Genomic DNA, 26152 nt, shown 5'->3' with positions numbered 1-26152 from the left:
GAAACTGTCATCTTGAAGTTAGTTGTGTAATTCAGAAATTAAATAAAAATAAATACAAACAAATAAAATCCTTTTTATTTTCTCCAACAAAGTGCACGCCTCAATTCTACAAAGCAGCACATTACAATGTAATGGAATAAATACAATAAAATCCGCTGAATTTAAAAAAAAGAAAAGAAAAACACAAGCAAGGAGATACACAAGTACCTGCATAATCACACTGGTGGCAGGACTAAATCAGGCTCTTTAGAAAGGCTCCACCAGACAAACTGCTTCTTTCATGGTGATTGTTTGACTTTTCATGCATCTTCGGTCCTTTGGATAAAGACGTCCTGTCCTCCGCTTTCTAAAGGAAACCAATTTAAACCCTGCTTTTTTGTAATTGAGGACTACCAAACTAACACGAAAGAAATACAGGTGCATACTCTCATGTTCATACACATCACCCTGGAAAACTTGTGCAACTGCAGCAGGATCTCCGAATCACCTTCCTTCTGCTGAGAGAAAATAAAGTGAACACATTTTCAGTTTTAACTGAATTTACTACTCAAGTCTATGTGGTGCAACTTAGTGTTTTTTTTCCGTAGGCAAATAAAATATGACATAAAAGGCAAGGGAGCACATCCCTTAATATTCAACAAAATAATTTAGTGCTCTTTAAATAAAATTAAAAACACTATTTTCAAATGGTGGCTCTTAAAAAAAACAAAAACAAAAACAAAACAAAAAAAACCTCACAGACTGAAAGGAGAATGCTTTAAGAGACATCAATTATATTAGGAAAGAACTCAAAATCCCATGAAAAAAGACAGTATTGACAATAAAATTCTGTACAGAACGTAAAATCAATATACAATACAGTACCTGCAGATGTTATGCATACAGTACAATTCTCTTTTTACATAGTTTTAGTATGGACTCCAGCCTGATCTATATACTGACTTAACACAGGTGGAAAAGCGGCTATTTTAGCTTTCAGTAATTTTAATGGTTATTCAGCGAGGAGAGTAGATCTTGTAGTAGGCGTTTTAGAAAAAGAGATTGAAAACATTATTGCAGGATGGTCATCTTCAGTTGCATACTGCATGTGTTACATGAATGTGTCCTATGACGAGGAGCAGCGGGCTGATGAGAGAGACAGAGGGCCGGACGGAAGAAAAAAAAGGGGCGGGGTGGGTTTAGCTGTTTTTGCCATCTCTCCATCACAGAGGTTAAACCTTGCGATATCGCTCTGATCCACTACCCTGTACAGTACATTCGTGGCCAGTATTGCACGTTACCAGCCGAGTCCACCCTGATTCTGAGCGGCAAGGATCTTCAGTGCTGAATTTTTGTCCTGTATGTCAACACTAATCCAGTGATGAGATGAGACTGTAACCAGAGCTCACCAAAGACTGACTGGGACTCCATCTGCTGTCACAGTTTGAGCTCATTGGCAATTTTGCAGGCGATATTCTTAAAGGCGATGGACGTGCCCGATATCCTCTTGAAGCGCACGCCGTTGAGCGAAAGGCGGGGCAGCTTGCACACCTCCATCTCCCATTGGACCAGGTTGTCCTGGCGAGCGTCGCCGTGGACACAGAAGAGCAGGAAGCGTTCGCGCTGCTCGTAATCGCAGCTGTTGGCATCCAGAACCTTTCGGATCTCCCTCATCATCTCGGCGGGCTCCATGGAGGAGGTGGTCTTCATGCTCCAGGTGAAACGCAGCGAGCGGGGCTTAGAGTCTCGGCTGCCTTCCTCCTTAGTGTCACCTGACACACTTCTACAACAGGAGAAGAAGAAAGACAAAAGATAGAAAGAGCAGAAAGAGAAGTGGAGAGAGATGATGAAGCAGGCTGAGGTTTGTTACAGGCTCTCTGTGTGATCTACGTCTACATCAAATTCTCACCTTGGTGTTTCTGTCCTGGCACTGGCCTCTCCTTCACTAGGCACCCTGAAATAAACCAGGAATACAGTTACTGCCACAGGCCGATGTCAACGAGGGTCCCCCCACCCACTACCAACACCACCCCCATCATCACTGGACACAAGAGAGGGGTGTCAGGCATCATGCCAGGAGAGAATCCACAGTCCTGGGTATCAGGGTTCAGCACACAATGAGGTGACTTCTTGAGGCACGTAGCTCCTTTACAATAACCAAATGCATCATCCCATCTACTGTATTGTACGCTACCTTTCCTTAATCCCCACTGATCTGTAAGGAGTGACAAAGTGCTTCTAAATCTTTGATTCAGCCTCTGTAATTTGCCTGATCTTTTCTCTTAAGCTCCGCATGAGGACGGGGGAGAGTAAGGAGAGGCAAAGCCAGCAGCCTGAGAAGCAGATATCGTGGCTTAGCTTAGTAGAGAAAAGCTGGTGAGCTGTGAGGTCTGTTTTCGAGGCAGTGGGCACAAGGGAAGGAAATACACGGCATAACAAGGGTGTCAGTATAGGCAAGGGTGTGGTGTAGTGGGCAAGTACGTAAGGGGTTAAGGAAACACGGGCCAAGGTCATAAAAGTGGGCACAGAGAGGTTTATATTTTTTGGCAGGGGGGGGACAGGTGCAGCAAGCTTTGTGTTCTCCTACCTCCGGGTCGACCTGAAAGACAGAGCTCTATGCAGGGAGAAAAGGAGAGAAAGCTGTGAGCCTCGACCAGATGGGCCAGCGTGAAGGTGACACAAGGAGCTAGCTGCTGTAAGGATGAGGAGGTTCCATCCTTTGCTTGTCACACTGACAGCAAAGGGTAACAGTGTGGATGTATCATAAGCTACCTAAGGATTGGGAACTGATAGGGAGTGCACCTGTTCTAAAGAGGCAGGGAGAGTGTGTGATGCTTTTTTTGTTTTCACTGCTGAAAAAGGTTACAGACATTAATCTGAACACAGTATTCCTTTCATAAAATGTATAATTTTCTAAGCTTGGCCACAGACTAACACATCCATGGATGACTTTTGCCTCTGCATGCACTCTGAAGGGAAGCAGAATATCACAACAAACTCAGGATATTTAAGGGATCAACATCTACTTGAAAACTGTAACACAGCCCAGCATTAGCCATTTTATAATTAAATGCCATCTATGCTTAATTATTCCTATCTGCATGCTAACATTACCATGCTAAACTGAGTCTAAAATGAGTCTGACCATAGTAAATGTTTTACCTCCTACACATCAGCATGTCAGCATGCTGGCGTTAGCATTCAGCTCATTTAGCTCAGCCAAAGTGCAGCCTCACAGAGCTGAAAGCTGTGTAGACTTAAGTTAATTAAGATAACTGTTGTGGGCAAAGAGAAAGTGGATATAGTTTAAAGCCCTGTCTTCTTTAACAATAAAAGCATAAATACAGAAGAAATATTGATTACCACATTAGGCGCCATCTACGCGCTGTGGTAAAATCTTGATGTTTTGCGGTGACCTGGCCAAAGCTTAGCCTATTATGGCCTATATGTATCTTAATGTTAGATTTAGGCTACATAAAGGTGAATTTCTTGATCTGAACTTATGTGTTACTGGTCGAATCTCCCCTCAACAGCCTCTGAGCCTGGTGTAACCTGTGTGGTGACATCTAGCAAGGTTGTTGTGGGAACCTGTGAGACAGGAGTACCAGCGTGTTGCAGCAGCCACAAAAAAGTGCTGTTCGAGGCATAAAGTGTCTAGATAGGCTCAGGTTGCAGCAGAACAGTCACTGAAAGGCTTCTTATTGTGTTCGCTGCAATCTAAGAGAAATAAAAAGTCTCTGTTTGTGGAACAATATCTTATAGCATTCTTCACAGCAGATTTGGTCCGGATTGTGAAAAGCTAGTTACCAGCTAGAAGCCAGGCTTGAATACATTTAAGTAGTTTAAAACCAGAGGACCCCAAATTACGGTTTGGAGCTGTGGGTCCGGAAAGGTAATATATGCAATGATGGTATCAGGCTTCACAGGTACGGTGAGAAAAGTGTTGCGCTGTAACATCCTTGTATGTATTTAGGAAGTGCATTGGATGATTGATTGTGGAATGCTTTGATTTCTTTGATTTTATTTCGTTTTGACATGACGCAGTCTAACATTACCTACATTTCTCGCCCCAATGTTTAACCCACGTCTGCACCGGTGATAACAACACTTAGTCAGACCAGTCTATATTGGCATTTCTCTAATTTGAACCGACATAGTACTTGATTCAGCTGGCATTCAGTGTGATTAGTAATGAGGCAGAGATCACTGCAAATTTTATCGTCTAACAAACCTTCAGACAGCCTGCAGAGGCATAAAACGGCATCCATGAGTTTGTGTGAATGAGCAGGAAAAGAACAATTCTTTAAAAACTGATATCAAGCAGCACATTTTGACATCTTATTCTTGTGGTTTTTGAGAGAGTTAAGACTTCAACATGCATTTCACTATCCCTGCCAAAGGTGGAGGGAATACCTTTCACATAGATTAGGTGCAAGAAGTGTTAGTGAATAATTTGTGCAGCCGTTTGTTTTCACCGACCTGCGGACAAACTTTGAGGTGATCTTGCTGATGATCCCGGTGGAGGTGCCCCTGCGTTGCTGAGCGAGAGCCCCTGTGTCGTGGGACAGCGTGGGTGAAGCTGGGGGGCCGTTGTAGGTAGCGCTGCGCCGGTCTCTGAGCTGAGCTCCGTGGAAGGTGCTGCGACTAGTGGTGCCTCGGGGGAAGCGGTTCTTCTCTGGGGTGCTAATACTGTGTGCAGAAGGAGAGGTGGAGGGACCCCGAGGAGAAGAGCTGCAACATGAACAACATGTATGTTAGCAGGCTCGCTATATTTACTGTAATTAAATTGTCAGCACTGCTGTCTTTGCCACAAAGAGACTTCCACTAGCCACAGTTATTGCAGATGATGTGTGGATCAGGCCGCTCACCTGGCTTTAAGCTCTGTGTTGTCGTCGATGGGGGGCAGTGTGCTTTTAGAAGGATGCCCTGATGATGACATGGACTTGGTGTGACGAGGTCGTGTGGAGCTAATCGCAGTCGATGGGGTGCTACCTGACACCTCGGTTAAACTGAGGACCAAGATGAAGATATTTCACTAAAACCAGCTAATTTCTATGTGGAGATTTGTATTATGTGCAGTAAAATGTCTTGAACAAGACTGAAACCACTGAAAGTAACTGTGGTTAACAGTGAATGTGGTTACCTGCTGTCTTTGCCATTGGGAATGGCCGAATAGCGGTCAGTAGAGGATCGTTCACACACATATGTGTTCCTACGAGTCATTGATCCATTAGTCTGCTTGTGGAAAGAGACACCAAAACACATGTTAACGCATTTAATACAGAGAATTTGTGAAAAATACAACAATAGTCGGGCAAAATCATCTAAAATTCCTTTTTTTAACATTCTGGACCCAGCTGCATCTATTTCTCTATGTTCATGTAGTGTCCCTATGAAGACATTTGTGAGCTACGATATCCTTTGCTTCCTCACCCCCACAGCACTTGTAGTTTTCTTCCTCTCCTGCACCCCCAGTGGTGAAGCGGGAACGTCTCCTTTCGAGGTGCTGAGCTCCAGCCGGCGTGCTCCGTCCCACTCCTCCCTGTGGTCACTTTCCACACTCAGGGCCTGGCCACGCTTCGTATACGACACCGCCGGGGGCACAGACGGACCAACTGAGAGAGACACATATGAGACCATACTTACATCCTTTCCTCCAAACATGTTATTATATCTGCAGCTCCAATATCAGGAACTTTTTGACGAATAAGACAGTGACTACATTTACATGCACACAAATATTCCACCATTATTCCGAGTATGATAATATTCCAAATTTGACGGGGGTCATGTAAACAGCATAATCTGCTGAATTAGACCTTAATCCGTATATAGCATTTTCCAATAAATACTGATGTTATTCAGGTTTAAACTGAACATGCAGCACATGCATTTCAATAGAGGTTTTTACTGCAGTTTGTGACACATGGCCTTTTGCCTGTTAAACGGTCAGATCTGTGCGTTGCCTAGTCAACATTTTGCAAGGCTAGGGTAGAAACAAAAAGAAAAGAAAAGAAAAGAAAAGAAAAGAAAAGAAACAGAAAAACACATACTTTTAAACACAATGAAAACCTTGGATACTATCATGCTGCAATGCCGACCTTTTCAAGAAGCTGGTTGAATGAATGTAAGGGAGAGGCTGTGTTCGTTTATCTGAGTATGCACAACTCCAAACGCGAACACATTAGTAAAATATGAATTTTCATTAGCCATGTCAACAGCTTGGAAGGACTACTGTTATTTTATGTTTAAACAGCTAGAAGCGGAATATTTTGTGCACATATACACAGTCATTGCCTTTGTGACAGTAACATCAAGCAAAGCCACTCAAAGCCAGGATTGAGACATTATCCAGTCCAACAGAACACTCTGCAAACACATTTTCAATAGGTCGTACAACTACAGAAGCCAAGGTGAGCAGATACAAAGCAGGGCAGTTCCCCTCCTCATGCTTTGAGATGCTGTTACTGAGGGAGCTGCAGGAAGGCAGCCAGCCAGCAGATGGCACCAGACACAACGGTCCCACATGACATGGGAGGAAGCTGCTACACAACCAGTGCAGTGTTGAGGTTGAGTCACTGATTTGCACATTCAATTAAACCAGTTATTAAAATAAAAGGTAAACTAGGTTTGATAAACATGTCTTCATATCTTAACAATCACTTGTAGAAGAATTAAATGTGCTTTATTTATCACTCCTGAGAATGAAAAAAACTTTGCTTTTCTAAAGCTTCACCAGCCTCAATCAGCCATTTAAGAATACAAGTGGGGCTGGTCATGCTTAAGTGCCTTGCTCAGAGGAACATCAGCACAGTGAACAGCATCTATGATTGGCCAATCCTCAGTGACTAAGAGCAGCTTCCCCCTACACAGCACGCAGCCACCAGCACTCTCAGAGCTGGGAAGAACGAGGTTACTTTACTTGGCTTCTCTACGACACCACCACCACCACCACCATCATCATCCCCACCATGATCACTGTAGCGGCGCTGCTTCTGATTGGCCGAGATGCTGCGTGTGACCTTGGGATGGGCGGGAGAAATGCTGGAGCTGTTGTTGATGTCACTGGTCGGTCGCTGGCGCTGCCCCAGGACGCTGTTAGTCAGGGGCTCGCTCCCCTCGAACTGAGATGTAGAGACACGGGATGAGTGGTCACATGACATAATGGGTTAAGTACTCGTGATAATGTCGAAGATGACGAACAGACGAACCTCTGGAGCTTTTCTGCCCAGCAGCAGGTAGGTGGCCATGACATCATCGTACTTCTGGGCTTGTAGAGAGTCTGTGATCTCATCTTTAGGGAAGCCCATTGTCACCATGAGCTCTGACGGCGTCAACATAAATCACAGTGAGTACACTGGACACGACATTAACAGTGACATCTACACACACATACAGTCAGACATACCTATTCTGGATGAATCACTGAAGTCCGCCTCAGGCTCGATGTAAGGTTTTAGCTCCTCCTCCTCGTGACCCACATTCATCCAATGGTCTTTCATGATTTGCTAACAAAGAAAACAGGACAATTAGATCTCCTGTGCTGTATGTTCAGGGCAAATATTTCAACTGCAAAATAGAAAACATTAATGTTTTAATGGCAGACAATTAATCTTGAATGGCATCTGTTAATTACACAACATCAGGTTAAGAATGAGACAAATGACACAACAGACAAGAGAGGGACATGACAAACGGATGCAGTGACGGAGCGGCAAGGTGGGCAAACTCCAGAAGGGCTGTCTGAGCAGTGGGCCGCTCAGAAATAAAAAAGATGAATGTGGCATTATATTAAGAACTTCGTCAAGATTTTGTCTTTAATAATTTTGTCGATAATAACTTATACACTAATAAGTGATTCCCCAAAAATAGTCTGCCTGTTTTACCAGCATATGTTGTGTATTAATGTCTGGAAACAGAATGTCTCAAGACAGTTTGGAGGCCTTCATGTGAAGTTATGAAAGTGATCCTGAAACTGGATTCAGACGATATGACAGGGCCGCAGGGAAAAACAAATTCCTTCATATAGACTAGGCTAAATTATTATGGCTGTGTAATATAGTGTAGCTATAAGCTAGTGGTGAAGATGCGGAATTAAAAAAAAACAGAGGGGACAACAGGGGGACAGAGGGGGGTGCAGGCAGGACGAGACATGAAGGCATCTGATTGGTTCTTTCAACTCGGACCGAGAGGGAGGGATTGGTCAGAGTTTTTACAGGCCTGCAGCTGCCACAGAGGTCTGATTTATTTCAGTCCTTTTTCTGAACACATTATGTATGGACTACTCTCAGGGTGGGAAGACCATTTCATCCAGTATAACAAAAAGTGTTTCTGAACAGGATTACCAACTATACCTTTAACTTTTGTTACACCGACATCTGTGGAACTCCTCAAGTAGTTCCAATTATTGATTTTGAATCCTTGAATTGTTAGCCATCTGGCTCACAGCAGAGCCGTATTGTTCAATGAGCTGAGCAGACTAGCTTATCTCCCGTTGCTAAGTCGTATCTAAGGTCTGTCCTATTTACTGGAGTAATGACCAACGTTTCCATTGCATAAGTACCTTATTGGATTGTTATGATTGTTCCAGCTATAGACCGATTTGTTGTGTCATTGCTTTACCAACAACAGTCACTTCCAAGGAAGAAAACTGGCCTAAGTTTGCATTGCGGAGATATGAGAAATTGGCAAACTTGTTTATTTCTGTTGTCATTTTCAGCTGTAACTGTAGCATGTAAAGATATGTAGTAACATGTTGGTCCGACCTTTCTGACGTTTCTGCTGAGGTTATTTCATTTACTTCATTTCTCTGCGAGTGTCTTGGATATCTACGCAACAGAGAAATCTTGTGCTAACTGCTATTTGGCCATTTTGTCTGCAGCAAATTAGGTCTCCAACCTAATGTTAGTGTAAGATTTTTTATTCATGAGATTTAAAAGCATCAAACATGCATTTTAGATGAATCAGATGTATGCGATGTGTACACTTTGAAATAACTTCATGGAAAAAGATAAATTGTGTGGAAGCTAGTGCGTGATGCAGCAGATTTTGTATTTGGTCTACAAATTAAAATCTCAGGTGCTGCCAGGGAAAAGTAGTTAAAATAAAATAGATTGTGAAAAACCTTGTTTTTTTTCTCTGGCAACTGACCATGGTATAAGCAAGATACCATGTGTCTATAAACAGAGAAGAATGGAATACATGGGGGGCATAACTGTCCTACACGCGTTGACCTTACTCAGTGCCATTTCAAATACATTTGAGCGTATGGATTATAATGTGTACAGCTGAATGATGTTTTGCATGTTTTAGCAGTCCTAGTTAGCATTGTGTTAGTTGTTGTCGGTCCGCTCTTATATCATCTGGCGCCTGTGCGCCACGTCACACACACCATGACGATTTTATCCCAGTAATTGTGTGTCGTTTCTCTTCCTGTAATCTTTCAAGGAAAGTGTGGACAATACAGGTTTTGGGTACCGTTGCCTTGCCAGCCTTATACCTGATGATTGATCTGTTTTGTGATTGTGTTTTATTGCTGTGTAGTGTTGTAAGGGATGAGAATGGATGATTTCTTTGTGAAATCTTTCTGATAACAACTTCAGCTCGGGCTGAACAACAATGTGATCAATTGTTATTATTGGTCGAGAAATCTTTACTATTGAACTTCGGCCTGGTTCTGAGCACAGGGGTGGTATTGACTCTGGACAGACTGAGTGTGAATTAAACTGACAGCTATTTATTGTTTGTTTGCAAAGGAGAAACAAGCTACAACCATCCCTAATTACATGGATGCAGTGAGAGTTTGGGGCATAATGATTTTGTTCAATTAATCAAGTTTTATTTCTTACAGTGCGTCAACAAATTCCACGTATTATTTCTAAAGGCTTTCATCAAAGAATTATGTAAGACCACTCTTTGATCTGTAATGCATAATGTTTCCAAATCTCCATCCGACGAGACTGTAAATTGAACTGTTCTGTTGGTTCACAATTAACAACAGCAGCAATTATTTGCTTTCACATGACGCACAACAATCACGCTCCAAATCATTAGGACTTTCTGCCCGACTGCACGTGGGCTGCTGTGCAAAACTGTTCTGAATGGAGAGCAAATAACTGTGAAGACACAACAATGCAAGCTGTGGAAATACCTCCAAACTGCCTCGTTTGACTGGGTTGAGCACAAGTAGTTTCTTCAGCAGGTTTTCACAGTCTGTGGACATGTAGAAAGGAATACGGTACTTTCCCCGCAGGACCCTCTCCCTCAGCTCCTACACACCAGGCAGACGGAGAAGAAACCAAATGAGTTAATTAGCATTAAAATGAGCATGAAACGAGCAGCACTCGTCATTTTTGGGAGGAAAACAACATTATCAACGTGCAGGGTTGTTGTGAATTTATGTGAATATGTTAGCAAACAGTTGCCTACTTGCTGTTACTGAATGCTTGATTATATTTGCTAGCTAGTTGCTAACTTTCTTTGTCTGCTGTTAAATGCTTGTAATGTACAGAAACTATGAGAGCTTTTTTTTGCTATGAACAGCGAAGGTGCCCTGTAGAGCTGATGGAAACCAAAAGAGTCCTTTCACCGCCTCCATGACCAACCCCGTTCACATAAAACGCAGTCATATGATCAATTATTTATATAAAAGTATCGATAACTGCAGGCGATAGATCACTCAGACCAGCTATGAACATGAATCAAAAATTACCATTTCCACTTTTTCTTGACCTGCTGGCTTCACTGCAGCATGAAAAAATATTCCAGAACTTCTGCATTATTAAATCAGGGTGGATGAATCTGTACGATGTCTTTTTCTTCAAGTAACCCAGTTTGGGGTTGACACATGAAAACATCCAAAGTCAGCTAGAATAGCCTGAGTTCAAGATACCAGGCTGTAGCACTTCACAGCGTACTTTAATTTACTTTGGCAATTTGCTGTCTGCTAAACAGAATTATTTATAGATTTCGATGAATAAAAAATGTCTCAGATTATTACTTTTACTATTGGGACTACCAATTCATTTTTTCCTTGCCACAGAGGCAGCTGCGTCCTTTCATACTTTGTACGGGAAGAAATAAAAAAAGATTGAAAAAAATAAAAGATTGTACGACGTGTCATTTGAATGTCTAAAGGCCAAAGTGTTTACACCTACCCTTAACAACTCCAAAGCGGGGCAGTCTGAAATGCTGCACACTTTCAGACAGTCTCCCCTCAAAGGCATTTGTGGTGTTGCGCGTGGTTGCACACACTCAGTTAATTGTGTGAAAAATAAATATATAGAACTTGGGGGAGAAATTCAAACCCAGTCTTCTTTCACACTTCGGCGCACTTGGCCAGTGGCTGTGTGAAATGCTTGTGAGATTGTCTTCAGGACATGAGTTTAAGACAGTGTAACTGAACAACTGTAGAAGAATTAGACTTCTGTTTAAAAAAAGAGTACAGTGCAATGAACTCAACGTAAAAAGACATGATTGCGAAATGGGTAGTAAAAAATATAACAAGCAGAGCGATCACAAACTATAGACTTAATATGAGGATGATGCTGCAGTCTTACGTCACAGAGCATCAGTGTATAGTCAGACAAGCACAAACAAACAAAAGTAATATTTACGATATGGAAATCTAATGTGACCATACTTTTAGATGATTTGACAATTGCATGTTAACGGCTGTGGCTTAAGTGTGGCTTATAGGAAGAAACAATATCAAAGGTCACCAACAAGAGCAAGACTGCTGTGAAGCAATGCCTTCTCATGCTGTGTAACCATACAAACATAGCGAGAACAACAACAGGTGCACACCTTTAGGTTCTGTCCGTCGAAGGGCAGTGATCCGCTGACCAGTGTGTAGAGAATGACCCCGAGGCTCCAGACGTCCACTTCTGGTCCATCGTACTTCTTTCCCTGGAAGAGCTCCGGAGCAGCGTACGGCGGGGAGCCACAGAAGGTGTCCAGCTTACTGCCCACAGTGAACTCATTACTGAAGCCAAAGTCGGCTATTTTGATGTTCATATCTGCGTCTAACAACAGGTTCTCCGCCTGAGGTGGCAAGAAATGGAGCAAATCAACATGTGGATTGTCAAGGTCTCAACGCTGACAGAATATGAGTGATTATAGAGGGTTTTTCCCCAAGATGCACTTCAGAGATATGGATGGCACTCAGGAGAAATCAGATATCAGAGAGCTTTTAGATCCTCACCTTTAGATCCCGGTGTACTATCCTCCTCTGGTGACAATACTGCACTGCAGACACGATCTGAAACACAAACACACACACACACACACGTCATAGGACACTACCAGCTATATTAGGCTTAATAGTAAGAAAGAAAACTTACTGTGTACACTGTTTTTCAGAGGAGTAGCTAGATAGTTTCTTTACAAAAGGATAGAAAAGACAGAAGTAGATGTATAAAAATGTATAAAAGACATACAAAAACAGAGAGCACAATAGGGCAGCAGCTAACAATTTGTGTCTTTCATGGCAGCAGCAAAACATCTTTCTTTTTTCTAAACCTCTCATCTGAGAAGCTAAAACCTTTTTTTCCTTTTTTTTTTTTGAAGCATTTTGCTTGAAAAATAACGAAATGATTACTCCATTTTCAGGATAATTGCTGTTAGCACCATGGTTAACCCTGCCATGGTTTACTTTAAATTGTTGGGTATTAACCGCTAAACAAGGAGGAGTGCATTCATGCTCGCAAAGCATCACGTTAGCTTACGTTAGCAAGTGTTTAGCATTGACACAAAATGTAAATTATGGACTTTTTCACAGATAAAAGGAAAACTCAACTACTGAGGTTCACTTTCAGTATGGTGGGAGAATTTGTCCTCTATGACCATAAAACAGCAGCTAAAGTTTACCTTGCATCATGCTAATGGAAAGACCATTTAACTTGATTAACTTTTGCAAACCTCCTTAATATTATTAAGGCTTGTAATTGTGTACAGGAGGACAGAGCGGCATAAGAGACTATGTTTGAGTATTGCTGAGTTATTGTAATCTTGGTAACACTTTATAATATGGGTACAAATCATATATTTAAACACACAGTATGTAAGTTCTGCTGCTAGGGGTCTCTCAATGAAAACAAAGGACATAAGAAGCATGGGATCATGGGAGTTGTTGTTGACCATTGCTGATGAAAATCTATCTATATGACTCAGGCTGAAATGTTCATGGAAGAGTAATGTTGATGAAGGTTCTCAGTCTTCCAGGTCATGGTGATTCTAAGTGCTGTATCGTAGGCAACTGGACATGTTTCAGTTTCTTGAAGACGTTTCACCTCTCATCCAAGAGGCTTCCTCAGTTCTGACTTCTCTCCCCAGACAGCTTGACAACCATTCACACCTGGGCTCACCTAGCCCTGGTAACCCACATGAAGGCTGGTTGGGTCAATGACCCACAAGTGGCCCTAATGACTCTGAAACTCAGAGCTCACATGTGTCCTTAACAAGTCTGTAAGGACACTCCCACACAGAGTTTAAAAGCCTGCAGCTCCCCTCCAGTTAGTTAGAAGTGAGGAAGCCTCTTGGATGAGACGTGTAACGTCTTCAAGAAACTGAAACAAGTCCAGTTGCCTACGATACAGCACTTAGAATGGAAAGGAATGTTTTAAAATTTTATTCAAGTTATCTTTAGTCAGGTTCACTGACTTCCTGCCTCAACCTCTGACTCTTCATTATAGTGACTAGCTGCCAAGTAAAGTTACAGTTACCTTGAGCAAAACTATGGATTTGTTTGGATTAGAACATAATGATAATGTAAGTACACAACCAAACAAAATAAATAACAAATGTCTGGTCATTTTTAGACATTTTAATGCAGAAATGTTACATAAGTTATCTTTAAGTAATAATTAAGTGAAGCATGAATCATGCTGATTTAATGCATGTTTTAATTTATTGATATGCAACCAAATCAGTTGGATTCCAGTTACATAAAACTTCATTTCAGACCCATATATTTGCTCAGCCTCTCCAAAAGCAGATATCTTTTTAATAGAACTTGTCACTAGTACAAAAATGTACTTAACATAAATAAATTAACAGTTACATAACTAATCTTTAATGTAACTGAAATCTAGCTGACTCGATGCATAAATAAAAGGATGTACATCAAAATGTAGCCTACAAAAAAGTTATCAAAATCCCAAATTTACATCACAAAAATATCTTCAAGTGTGTGTGTGTGTAAAGGAGCCACGATGACCAGGTAAAGAAGCAGAGGAAGAATAAAGTGATGAAGGAGGAGATGAGCAAATGAGACAGGAAGCAAAAGTCAATAAAGGGGAAGGTCTCATACCAAGTGGAGTGAAATTTGGAATCCTATTTATTCTTCTGAGGACCTGTGTCATACATTTTCAGCCGCAAACTGAGTGGAGCCTCTGGGTTGCCAGGTACCACAACACACATCCCACTCAGGAACTGAGAAACACCAATGTGTTTCTATCACTATAAAATTTCAAAACTAACAGGAGAAATTACTAGTTAGGTGCTCAATGGGGGGAAGGGTTAAAAAAAGGGAAATTCATGTGTGTTGGCAGGCATGATAATAATTAATGTATGAACTAACTGTACATTAACATTCCTTAACTGATGATCTATTAACTGTGAACTAATCACATAAAGTCACAGTAACTTTATTCATTTGTTAATGGTGAGCTACAGGAATACATACACCTTATATAAAATCGTATTTGACTCATATATTAGTAAAGCAGTACTTAAGTACATGATTTGTACCCTTGTTATACAGTGTTATCGTAATCTTTATCTGAGGTTTTTGAGCTGCACTTTCATGCCAGTGAATGTTGTTGATTTTTCAGGCCCAAATGTACTCAAGCCAAAGTCCCTGTGATTGTGTGACACGCAGTGGGCAGTTGCTATGACAGTTGACAGAGAAATTTCACCAACATATGCAAGAAATAGCTACAACATCAATCAAACAGAAAACACACTGTTCTTTGACAGATGCCACCCACCAGCCTGCTCTCAGACACGCACGAACACTTCTACCTGAATGTTGATCTGTCTGTACTGTGACACACAAACTGCCCACACTGTGTCACACACAGTTCCTCTGAGTCATCCAAAGACCATCACTGAGGGATTTTAAACACAAACAGCGTGGACGTGAAAGAAGTGGTTCTTCGAGAAGATCTTGTTTATGCTATTGTATGAAAGGAAATTTAGAAGAAAGAGATGAATGTTCTAATCTTTAGTATGAAAGAGGCAACTTAATCCCTGCCTTATTGCTCTTGTAGCACCACTAGGTGTCAGAGCAGCATCCGTAAGGTAGTTGTTCTCAACCCTCTCAGGCCGAGCTATCTGTGCTCCATCTTTCCTCTGCAGTCGGTGACGAAGCTTGATCTTGGTGCATGCAGTCTTCCCTCTGAAAACAGTAATGGAGTGACGACAGAGGTGCGAGCGCTGCGATGCTGATGACTCACCTGTCTGAACTTGGCCCTGGCCTCCTTCTCCTTCATTCTGCCATGAGCCACTAGATAATCAAATACTTCTCCTGGAGAAAAGAGAAGAAATGTACAATTATCAATCAGTATATTCTCATCATTTTATATCACAACTAGTGTTATCATGAATTCATGATATGAGATAATGGCATGCTTTACACTTAAATAGTCTGTAAACTTACTGAAGCTGTGTGAGTCTGTGTGTGTGCTTATTAAATTGCTCTAAAACTGCTAATGTGGGAATAACGAGCAGGAACACCCTCACAAAATCAAGCAAATGTCATACATTAAGTGTGTCACTTACCACCACTGGCATACTCCATCACCAAATAAAGTGTCTTCTCCGTCTCAATCACCTCAAACAGTTTCACTGCAGGAGGAATTAGGGAAGATGTGTTAGCTGAGTTTACTGGTCTACTGATATCTAATGCTGAATGAAGTCTCCAGCAATTTAAGAAGCCAATACGTTACTGTTGTGATCTTCAAACTATTAGAAAATACATACTTGCTTTGTAGAAGTGGAAATGTAGATTGGTAATGCTCTTATTTTAATAATGTAAAATAGGAAATTATACATGAATCAGTTTATTTAGAGAAAGACCAGAAAAAGAGAACCAGAGGCAATCCAGGCAAACAAGGAAAGCATCAAAATGAGAAAGGAAATATTAAAAAGTCTTTATTACAGTGGCAAGGGCAATCATAAAAAAGCCAACATGTTTTGACCATGTGTTGTTTGGAGCCCTAATGAAAACATAATGGTCGAAACATGTTAACAATTTAGCCATTATAATAAAAGCTTTTTAATATTTCCTTCCTCCTTTTAATACTTTTCCTTGTTTGAAGTGCATGGATTGCCTCTGGGCGTTTATTTACTGCTATAAAGGAGCAGCACGGAAACAAACAGCACAACCCTAACAAAGAACTCTGACCTAATTGTTATCTGTTGTTTTTATACAGTAATATTCCTTTGATGCAAGTTATAATGGTTTAGCTGGATGATGGGTGTTGGTGTAATTGGTTGTGCTAATGCTAATTACATGGGATTTAGTGTTGTCACCAGACTGGAATTTCTGACTTTGACACAAAACCTTAGAAAATGACTCCCTGTCAAAGGCTTGTTTAAAGCTTTAACATGACCATGCCGTGACAATAAAGGTGTTTTATTAGTTCAAAAGAAAGTGTTTCTAACAAACTGAGTCCAGGAAGTGCTCCTACCGTTTCATTTTTTGATTTACCTTAGAGATTTATGACATTCAATACCATTTTAAATACAACAGAGAATAATTTAGGGCATAACATTTTTGATTCATATTAAAGATTAATTTAACAAAGCTATAACTTAGATATACTACCAGAGATACAAATTCTCTTTTCTTGGCAGAGAACAGCAGAAAGACTGAATTAAACATGACTTTTCTCTCTTTCTTCTGGATTAAGCCTTTAAAAATAATGTTTGTGTGTCAACCTGGTGTCAGAGAGCAAGAAAGCACAGCTGGTACTGGTGTATTGATGCAGCAAAAAAAAAGCGTGTCGAACCGTTTTAAATATTCTGAAACAATCTATATAATGATATTTTTGACAAAACAAATGGGAATATTACTACAAAGCTGTCATCAAGCTGCTGCATGCTCCTCTTTAAACTTACCTATATTTGGATGATTCAGTAGCTTCATTATTCGGACTTCCCTGAAGAGCTGTTGAGACACAAAGGAACATTTAATGCATCCAGAATATGCTGCTAACATCACATGCAGTGACCCTGAGTGTCAGCTCTGTCTCTGCTTGGTTAGAAACTGTTATTATGCACTGATCTAGGCGAGCTGTATACATCTGAAACTGGATTACACTCTGCAGTAACATGAGAGGAGCTGAGGATCATGGAGCTACTGTACTGTGTAAAGCAATATCAGTGATGCAGCGACAACCTCGCACTAAACCCTGACCTACAGAGATAAGGACCAGAATTACAACTCCACTGACACACTGCAGTCCAGCCAGTCGGCCATCCAAACACCCAGTCAGCAGCATCACACAGCCGCCCACTGCGGAGTAACAGCACACAGGCTTGCAGCCAGTAAGGCATCTGCTGCCTAATATAATCATCTTAACATGGACGTGCAAAAAAAAGAGCAGCGAAATCATATTGATGCCTGTAGTCCTGTGGTTCTGGAAAACAAAAAATTAAATTTGATTAAGAGGTTTATTTTGATGATGCAGACGGTAAAAGTTTCTCTCCTGTGTAATGAGAAACCCTTAGAAGAAAAATCACATCCTCCAGTCTATTTCCGAGCATCTTGTATAAGCTGAGTGCAGAGTTATAATCATTTAAAACCTCCTCCGTCTTGGCGTGACTGTTTATGTCAGACGAGCTCCTGCAGCCACTTAGAGGTGCTGTTGAATCATTTACATTCTGCCGGCTCCGAGTCGTGCAGAGGGCGGCTGTGTTTGAGTATTAGATTTCAACACTCACTCGAGCTGGGATTTAGCATCCACTGCTACCTGAGACCGAGCACGGATTTTGCCGTTTGCTGACCACTTTGATCAAGCAAAAAGATCCTGATTGATGCTTTCATCTCCTGCATGTATCAAAAGGAGAAAACAGACAACTGCTCTGCACGTCATAATCCAACATGTCACATTAAGACTGAGGATGGAGGCTGTAGTGGTGTGTGTGTGTGTGTGTGTGTGTGTGTGTATCAGTGTATGCGTGCAACTTTTCTGATGGCCCTTTAGGTCTTACATAAGTGCTGGGATAGTTTATGTTTCTAGGTCATCAAACACAGCTATTATACCAGTGTGAGCAGGCCCGACTCTGTGGGACCTCTCAGCTACAGTCTGGTTCAACAACATGCAGGTACTCTCTCTCTAATTCTTTCCTCTGTCCTCTGTCTCTACTTGCTCGCCGGCCTCTCTCTTTCTTTCTCTCGCTCTGACACCTCCCGTCTCATTAGACCCAGTGCACACATACAGCACACTGCAGAGGGCTTAAAGAAAAGGGCTTCTTTATTTTTCTCATTGTCAAAAAAAATCCTGTAAAAAGTTAAGATGTCTGGTGTAGCTTATTCCTTGGTGCCATAGAAAAACAAATCAATGAGCCACGTGGTTGCACTGGGTGACATTGTCCTTCGTTGCAATGGGCACTGGCACCGTGGTTTATTTTGAATCGATTACACATGCATTGTCCTACTTTTTAACTGTATAAAATATTATGCTGGCTATTTCTAATAGCTTGTCGTTTGATTTATTACCTCAGTTAACTGTTTCCTAATGAGTTTATTATCTCACTCGCTAGTTTCCGGTCTTCTTCAATACAGCATGATGTTCATTTTTTTAATTATGGTCCCATTTAGAGTTAAAAAGATGATAAAGCGGGTTATAGTTTAGGGTGTGGCTACCATATCAGACCTAATCCTCCTCCACCTATTTGTCCAAATATGGTCACTTCTGGCTCCAAAAAAACAAGCTAACACACAACACACATAATCCAATTCAAGGCCTCAAACTGATAGTCAACAAACCACAGGGTGACATCACGGTGGGTTTAAGCTCACTACTGCAGTAAGTACTGGCGAGAACACCAAATGTGTATTAATCCGCCGCTGAAAATAGTTCACAATAAAAGCACTCTAGCTTTTGTTTGAGTGAAGTTTGCTAAAACCTACAGCGCTCAGCTATTTTAGGTCATTGTTTTTATTTGGTAATCTACTTTTACAGAGGTCAAAATGATTCAGAGACGTATAACATGTTGTTTAAAACAAAAAAAAAAGGGATTTGTTGACAATGAGACAAATATAACGCTTCACAAGCCTTTTCCTCTAAGTATGACCTGACATCTGTCAATGTATATTTATACATGTAGTGCATTATGGTCTTTAAATTTAACCTTAGTTTCTAGTTAAGATTGTATTCTTTATGTTTTTATTATCTTCATTATCTACCTCTTTCAGCGTTGTTTATTTTGTGATGTGAAAGGAACATTTGAGCAGATTTCGTAGATGGCACCATTATCCACAAAAAATCTTCAATTCCTGCGTGGCTCAGAATAACGAGCTTCTCCTGTGTGGCAAACCCTGCTCCATATTCATCAGCTGCTCGGTTGGCCTGAGAGGTTCCCCCATGGTAACAAAGTCAATTAGAGTGGAAACACACTGACACAATAACCAAAAGATGTCCTGCAGCGCACTCAAATATAAACACAGAAGTCACAGCCTCAGATATGCATCCATCCACACTACGGCTTTAACATGTGACGCATCCATCGAGACAGGACTTCTTTATCTTTCTGAATGAGGGGTGGTCTAAAGAGTCAGTGTTTTATCTCTGCCTCCCTCTCTCTCTCTCTGTCTCGTCTACGTCACTGCCCTAAAGCCCCTCACATGGGAAGCACGTGTGCAGCCACTTGGAAACAAAAATTAGAACAAATCAGAGAAGGGCGGTGGAAAACAACGACAACAAACACAATGTCTGTCTGTCAATACAAGCTCAATAGGGATGGAGCCACCATGGAGGCGGACAGCAGATAATGAGTTTCAGATCTGTGATCCAGTCTAGTATTAATATCAATAATATCTAAAAGGGGGGTCACAGCGTGGCACAAAGCAGTTTTAAGGTGGTTATGGACACAGTGAACGATTTCTGAACATTTGGGCCAACATGTGAGGCGAAACGACCCTCTTTCAAATTAAAATGAATTTCAACGCTCAAGTCAGATAATGAATAGAGACTGTGATTGAAGAAAATGATTAGGAGAATAGCTGCTAAAAGGGAAATGTGTATCACAAACATGAAAACACACCGTTTCCAATGTGCCCGGGTCTCAGTAGTCTGTGCCAGTGACCTACTTCCAGCCACCCAGGGGCGCCCAGTCTCCCAAACTAGCCTTAATTACAGCAGAGTCCCCATGCAGAAGGAGCAGAGCGGCAGATATCAGACTGGGAACACTTACAGGAACTGGCTGGACTATTTCAGTCACAGCAGCACAGCTGCTCATTCAACATGGAGATTATTGATAGGATGAGTAGCCTGGAAGCCCTCATCCCTCTAATGAGTGTGTGTGTGTGTGTGTGTGCGTGTGCGTGTGCGTGCGTGTGTGTGTGTGCGTGCGTGCGTGCATGTTTTCATGTGCATGTATATCAGTAAATAACCAACCACTGCTTGCTGTTTGTCAAAGAAAGACAGAAAGACAAACAGACTGGCAGACAGAGGGATTCAAAGTGACATTCACACAAGCTGTCCTGTCCTGTCCTTGACTCCTGAGGTGCTGAAAATAACCAGAGACACAACTCTGTCTCTGTGTCTCTCTGCTTCTTCAAATACATCTTATTCATTATCTATAACCTGTCAGTCAAAGCCGCAACAGCGCTGAAAACATGTTTATCAATATGTAAATCCAAGCATATCTTATCAGCCTCAACATTTGATTTGTTTTATGATTCATCTCGGACAACGGTGCTGCCTGTCCGATTGCATTCCGCTCATCTGAACATGACCAAAGCTCTTCTAGCCCGTGGGCCCGACAGCATCTCATTGGCTAATGCGTAGTGGCAGGCGCAAGACAGACATAAACAACAGCCATTAAGGGAGCTTGACCCCAAGATGGGCTTTTTACAACTGGCAGAAAGAGTCGGATGAACTTGTTCCGAAGAGTGCCTTTAAACCAGAAGACATCGTGACATAGTCAGACTGAAGGTTAGTGCTGTGGCTCTGAGCCACGTCAAGATGAGAGATTTTGATTTTTGGTGAAGCTGCCAGTGTTCTGCAGCCCGTTTTACGTCACAAAGCAAACGGCTCAACCTTCTCCAAATGTGAACATGTCTTGCATTCTAACAGCAAAACTGCACAGTAGGTCATATAACCTTTAATATTCCGTTGATTGTTAAAGCGATGAACAGAAATGACTCTTATTCACAGATTAGAAAGAGAGTAAGAGCAATGGGACGGTGGGATGAGATCAGTGTTTGCTCAGTGAAAAGAGGGGATTAACGGAGAGGCCTATTTTAGGGCTAAAAATGCCTAAAAACCATGACAACGTCAACATCCCTGACCACAGATGACATGTGATGCATTTCCTGTGGTAGATCTAAGGAGGTGCTTTGGAAGCTCAGCTGACCTCATTTCCTGTTACACTGAAACCACCACAAAGTCACACCAGGGCAGAGATCGCCAATGGGCCATAAAGGAACAGACCGAAGCTTCATTCTAGCCTCATGACTCATTCTGGTCTCTGCTAAACTCCTTTTGAGATCTAATAATCGGAGGGGAACACAAGACTGACAAAGATAAGCTTGAGAAAATAAGAGATGAAAACAGAGGTTTTATGATTGACTTTGTGTGTTTGTGTCTGCGTTATGAACTTTACTCTAAATTCAGAGAGGATCCCTGTGTTTGCATGTATATACAAGTGTGTATTATGTACAGGAATGCATGCATGTGAGTGTTGCCAGATCCGTGGAACTAAACCAGAGGATTTCCTCCTGTATATGCCTGTATGTGTCATTCCGGCTTGTGTGTGTGTGGCTGTATAGGATCTGCAACAGCCAAGTGCTGGCTGTGCCTACAGCGCCAGATGGTGCGCCCGCCGCAGCCCGGCTCCGCTGAGACCATAAAAAGAGAGATCAGTGGCATTTTTTGACGGTCTAACATGAAAGAGTGGCCGTTAACAGCGAGTAGAAGAGTGATGTGGTCAGATCAGACCTCTCAAGCCTCACTCACCCACTCTGACAAACAAACAGGATCAGAAATAAAAAAAACTGTAACACTAACAGTGTACAGTGAATCGTATGCATGACAGAGCAAGAGGTCAGCTGAGACACCAGATTTTTAGATGTACCAGGAAATCCTTCAACCTCTGCTCTTCATGCATGTAAAAAGCCTGAGTCACTGAATCAATAATTATGCCCGTCTGTTGTTTATATCCGCCTCTAGAAATAGCCTGCTCAGCTCTACAGCATTTTGCTATTAACCATTTAAGTGTGGTGTGGTATGATCAATTTGTTGACCAAGAAGCTGTGCTGAAGAGCAACTGTGACATCATGGATGTCAGAAAAAAAACAGAAAAAAAAAAGAAAATGTGACGGCTTCTGAAGTCTTAAATCAATTCTTCTCCATTTTCCTGCTGCGTTCTGCGGGTAAGGGGTCACAATGGGAACAGAGTGAGCAGAGCAGCCCAGACACCCTCAGGGAACTTCAAATTCAGTCTAGACTTCCAAACATGAAGAATGCCTCCAACAAAACAAGCAGCCATTGCAAAACCAACTGATGATTGCAAGAGACAATGACCAAAGTTGTGGACAGTACTATTTTTTAATGCTCTGCAATAAGGATTATTTTTGGAGAGTCAAATGATCCACAAATTCGATTCGATTCAATTTGATTTTCAATTTAAACATTTAATTCATGCACTGATGGCTATGCCATTGTTCGACTATCACATCTGGATACGCAAAGCTCAAAAGATTGTTTTATAACCTAACAACTGTCATTTTCATATCCAGGGATATTTTACAACAACAACTTCTGGTGGCTCTTTGCAGGTTAGGGTTAGGCGAGTTCAATAAATATTTATCAAAAATGAAGATTCCAGGGTTAAAACTAAAATACCACCCTTAGAAGATTCAACAATTAAAACAAAAGATACAAATTCCCTTTGTTACAGTTTGGTTTCTCAAATCCCAATTCCCAAAAAAATCAATAAGGGATCTCTGAGAAGGAAATTAAACCCAATGTCTCCGATGCCTTAAGTTACCTGAAGAGCAACTGCAGGCTATTGGTAAGCTAACTGTGTTGTCACTGAAGTGTTGTGTTTTTTCTTTTGGCAGTGTGCAAGTAGGTCAAAGTGCCATCAAACGCAAAGAACAGTATTTCATTTCTGTGACTAAGGGGTCTTTTTATCAAATCAATTAAAAAACACATAGTTTGAAGACAAAGTGATTTGGCACAGGATCATGGGACTTGTTGTCTTTACTCGTAAACAACCACCATGGTGAAAATCAGGCAGAAATGTTCACGGACAAGGTAACGTATTGAAGTTTATAGTTATGTTACCTCTACTTCACTTTGAGACATATCATCTAATGTTTTCCCAGAAGTTAGAGTAACAGGCAACAAAGTAAAAGGCACCCTTAACTTGAATAAAATGACAGATTTCACTGGGTTTGAACACTGTTGGAAACATTTAGGATAATGTAAGTGCACAACTCAACAGAAACTATAACATATGTCTATCTTTACCTTCAATTAACTGGCTAATCAGCAGCACTAAACCCCAAACACCAGGAATGAGAACCACTGACTGACAAGGTTGATGTTCTTCTTTTCTCTTCCCCTTAGATATCATGTGGCCAGTCCAGGAGCAACCAAACTAAAGCTGTATTAGGGCGGACGTTTCCTTTAATGCATCCATAGCATAGCTTTTACAAGGATAGGACGCTCTGAGTCAGTGAGACAATCGATTCAATCCAGGAGACAACTGCTGCATTATAAGACCGGCTTCTGCATTGCAGATGGCACTTCTGTATACCATTACAGCAATCTATAGTAGAGAGCAGAGGACACTTAATGTACAACTACATAAACATGCCTTAACACAGAAACACAAACACACAACCGATCTGACACATGAATAATCGTGTGCATGCGAACACAAACTTCAATGTGCATACATGCTGTTACACCAATATTAGCTCATCCCCCATAAAAGCCATACGACTTCTCCATATTGACCCTCTCAGCTCTACTGCAGCTGACATCTGAAAGGCCCACTGAATTATTGATCAGAGAGATCCTGATTGGTCCGCAGTCTCACATGATACGTCTGCCCTGCCCATCACCAGGCAGCGGACAACCCGACCCATTGGGTACGTAACCACTGATGACCTAGACGAGACCCAAATCGATGAAGTCAGACTCAGTTCATATTCACACACACACGCAATCATACAGCCTCCAAATGTTCATTACCCCACTGTGTGTGTGCGCAGATTAGAAACCACACAATAGGCTGTTTAACAAAAGAGCTCGCACAATGAAATTTATCTCAGTCAGATTAGATGAGTGAGGAACTTGGAGCTTGAAATTTTCACACTGTCTTCTTCGCACTGATTGGCTGAAGGATGGCAGTCGGATCCAATTAAGATCCAGGCAAATTACAAATGTGTTTTGCTCGTGGAGAACAATGCCGGCAACAGTATTAAGCCAGAAGAAGCACCCTGATTGGCTAAAAACGTACAGATTTACAAGTAGGAATAAAGCCAAGAACCAAATTTGTCCCTACCGCTTGCAACGATACCCTGTTTGATTATTCCAGCTTTCATTTCCTCAAGTAACACTCAAGTTCATTCCTCTCAGACCAGTGTGGGCTGACAGACATTTTGGAAAGCTAATTGTTGTTATTATACTCATTAAGACAGATCGGCACAACAATATTTTCTCACCCTGGCTGCTTGAGGCCAAGAGGTCCATCAAGACATCAACTGCTGTTTGAGTAGGTGTGGTGCTTTTAATGGTCCATTATTATAATGAGTCACCATGACAGTTGCTTAGCGATGTGTTCATCCTTTAGCAAGACACTCAAATTAAAAGAGCAATAACTGACGATTAATGTCACGACCATGAAATGAACTCCTGTCAATCAGCTGCACACCTGTATCATTTTAAGGCTAACAACGGGTGACGTTTGCTCATAATGTGATGCAGCAGCGACCGCTTTCCTTCCACATGGTCTAATCTACCATGAGGATTGTATGTGTATGGATGTGTGTGTGTGTTTAATCAGCAGAAAGAGCTGGATTTGGACTCAGTAATCAGGAAACGGTCCCAAACCCTGTGTTATAATTGGTTACGACTGCTAGACAAGGGTAAGTGACAAACAGGCAGGCAGGCAGGGGTATTTTTAGCCGCTTCTAACCACTAACCAACAGAGAGAGTCAAGAGTGGGGTGGGCGGGAGGTCTGGAGATTAAACAAGCCTTGTGGTCTCTCCTGGCTACATCTGATTACATTATGTAAAACAGCACATCCTGAGTTCAAAGAGCAAAGAAACAGAGCGGCAAGAGCTCAGGAATGACTAATGGAAAAACCATGAGCGCCGTAACCAAGACATTAATGTTACCATGTGGCCATAAAACAGCCACTCACCTTCTGTAGACTGGTGGGATTCAGCTGGGTTTTGTCTATAATCTTCACCGCCACCTAGAGAGATAAAAAACAGGAAGACAGGAAAAGAAGGGAAGGGTGGGAGAGAGTGGGATGCAAAGATGAAAGATAAGCAAGGTGTTAAAAGTTATTATAGTATTGCATTTGTGTTATGATTGTACAGTGAAAGTTTGTGTTGAGAAGAGCTCGCATCATTATTTCACTATTGTGCTGTAGGGCGGCTTTGTCAAAACATGTCACGGCTGAAGTGGTGCATTCTGTCTGATTGTGAACACACCTTAAAGCTCCTCTATTCACTTATTTGTGAAGACATGAAGCTTTAAAGGAAAAGTTCACCCAAAATGAACATTTACGCGTTACCTACTCACCCCCCATGCCGAAGTTTTGTCGTCCATAAAACATTTCTGAAGCTTCACAGCAAAACAGCGTTGCATTCTCGTAAACAACTGATGTGTTTACGAGAATGCAAAACTGCAAAACAGAAAATAGCTTTATACAGCTCGTCCAGCATATTCCATGTTTCCAGAAGCCCCAGGATTCCAAATT

The 26152-nt window shown here is 41.6% G+C and overlaps 1 protein-coding gene across 4 annotated transcripts in view; it reads right to left on the bottom strand.

Annotated features, from left to right (window-relative positions):
- Positions 1-53: 53 nt before the first annotated feature.
- Positions 54-26152, bottom strand: part of LOC311270605 (serine/threonine-protein kinase MARK1-like) — a 38343-nt gene continuing 12244 nt past the window's right edge. The window contains exons 3-18 of one of the 4 annotated variants that reach the window (XM_084375586.1): positions 25589-25642; positions 17101-17149; positions 15760-15825; positions 15435-15505; positions 12182-12238; positions 11785-12021; positions 10130-10249; positions 7388-7487; positions 7191-7303; positions 6902-7103; positions 5413-5594; positions 5123-5217; positions 4848-4988; positions 4459-4710; positions 1889-1933; positions 54-1762 (exon numbers count right to left, since the gene is read on the bottom strand). In XM_084375586.1, coding sequence (XP_084231712.1) covers positions 1417-1762; positions 1889-1933; positions 4459-4710; positions 4848-4988; positions 5123-5217; positions 5413-5594; positions 6902-7103; positions 7191-7303; positions 7388-7487; positions 10130-10249; positions 11785-12021; positions 12182-12238; positions 15435-15505; positions 15760-15825; positions 17101-17149; positions 25589-25642 — 2130 coding nt within the window. In that variant the 3' untranslated portion in view covers positions 54-1416. The remainder of the gene's footprint in view (positions 1763-1888; positions 1934-4458; positions 4711-4847; positions 4989-5122; positions 5218-5412; positions 5595-6901; positions 7104-7190; positions 7304-7387; positions 7488-10129; positions 10250-11784; positions 12022-12181; positions 12239-15434; positions 15506-15759; positions 15826-17100; positions 17150-25588; positions 25643-26152) is intronic. The other 3 variants (XM_084375587.1, XM_084375588.1, XM_084375589.1) reach the window with 3 other exon arrangements.

This window comes from Pagrus pagrus (genome assembly GCF_965226575.1).
Source record: "Pagrus pagrus genome assembly, chromosome: 15".
Classification (NCBI taxonomy): domain Eukaryota; kingdom Metazoa; phylum Chordata; class Actinopteri; order Spariformes; family Sparidae; genus Pagrus; species Pagrus pagrus.
This window is presented reverse-complemented; position numbering and strand designations above follow the sequence as displayed.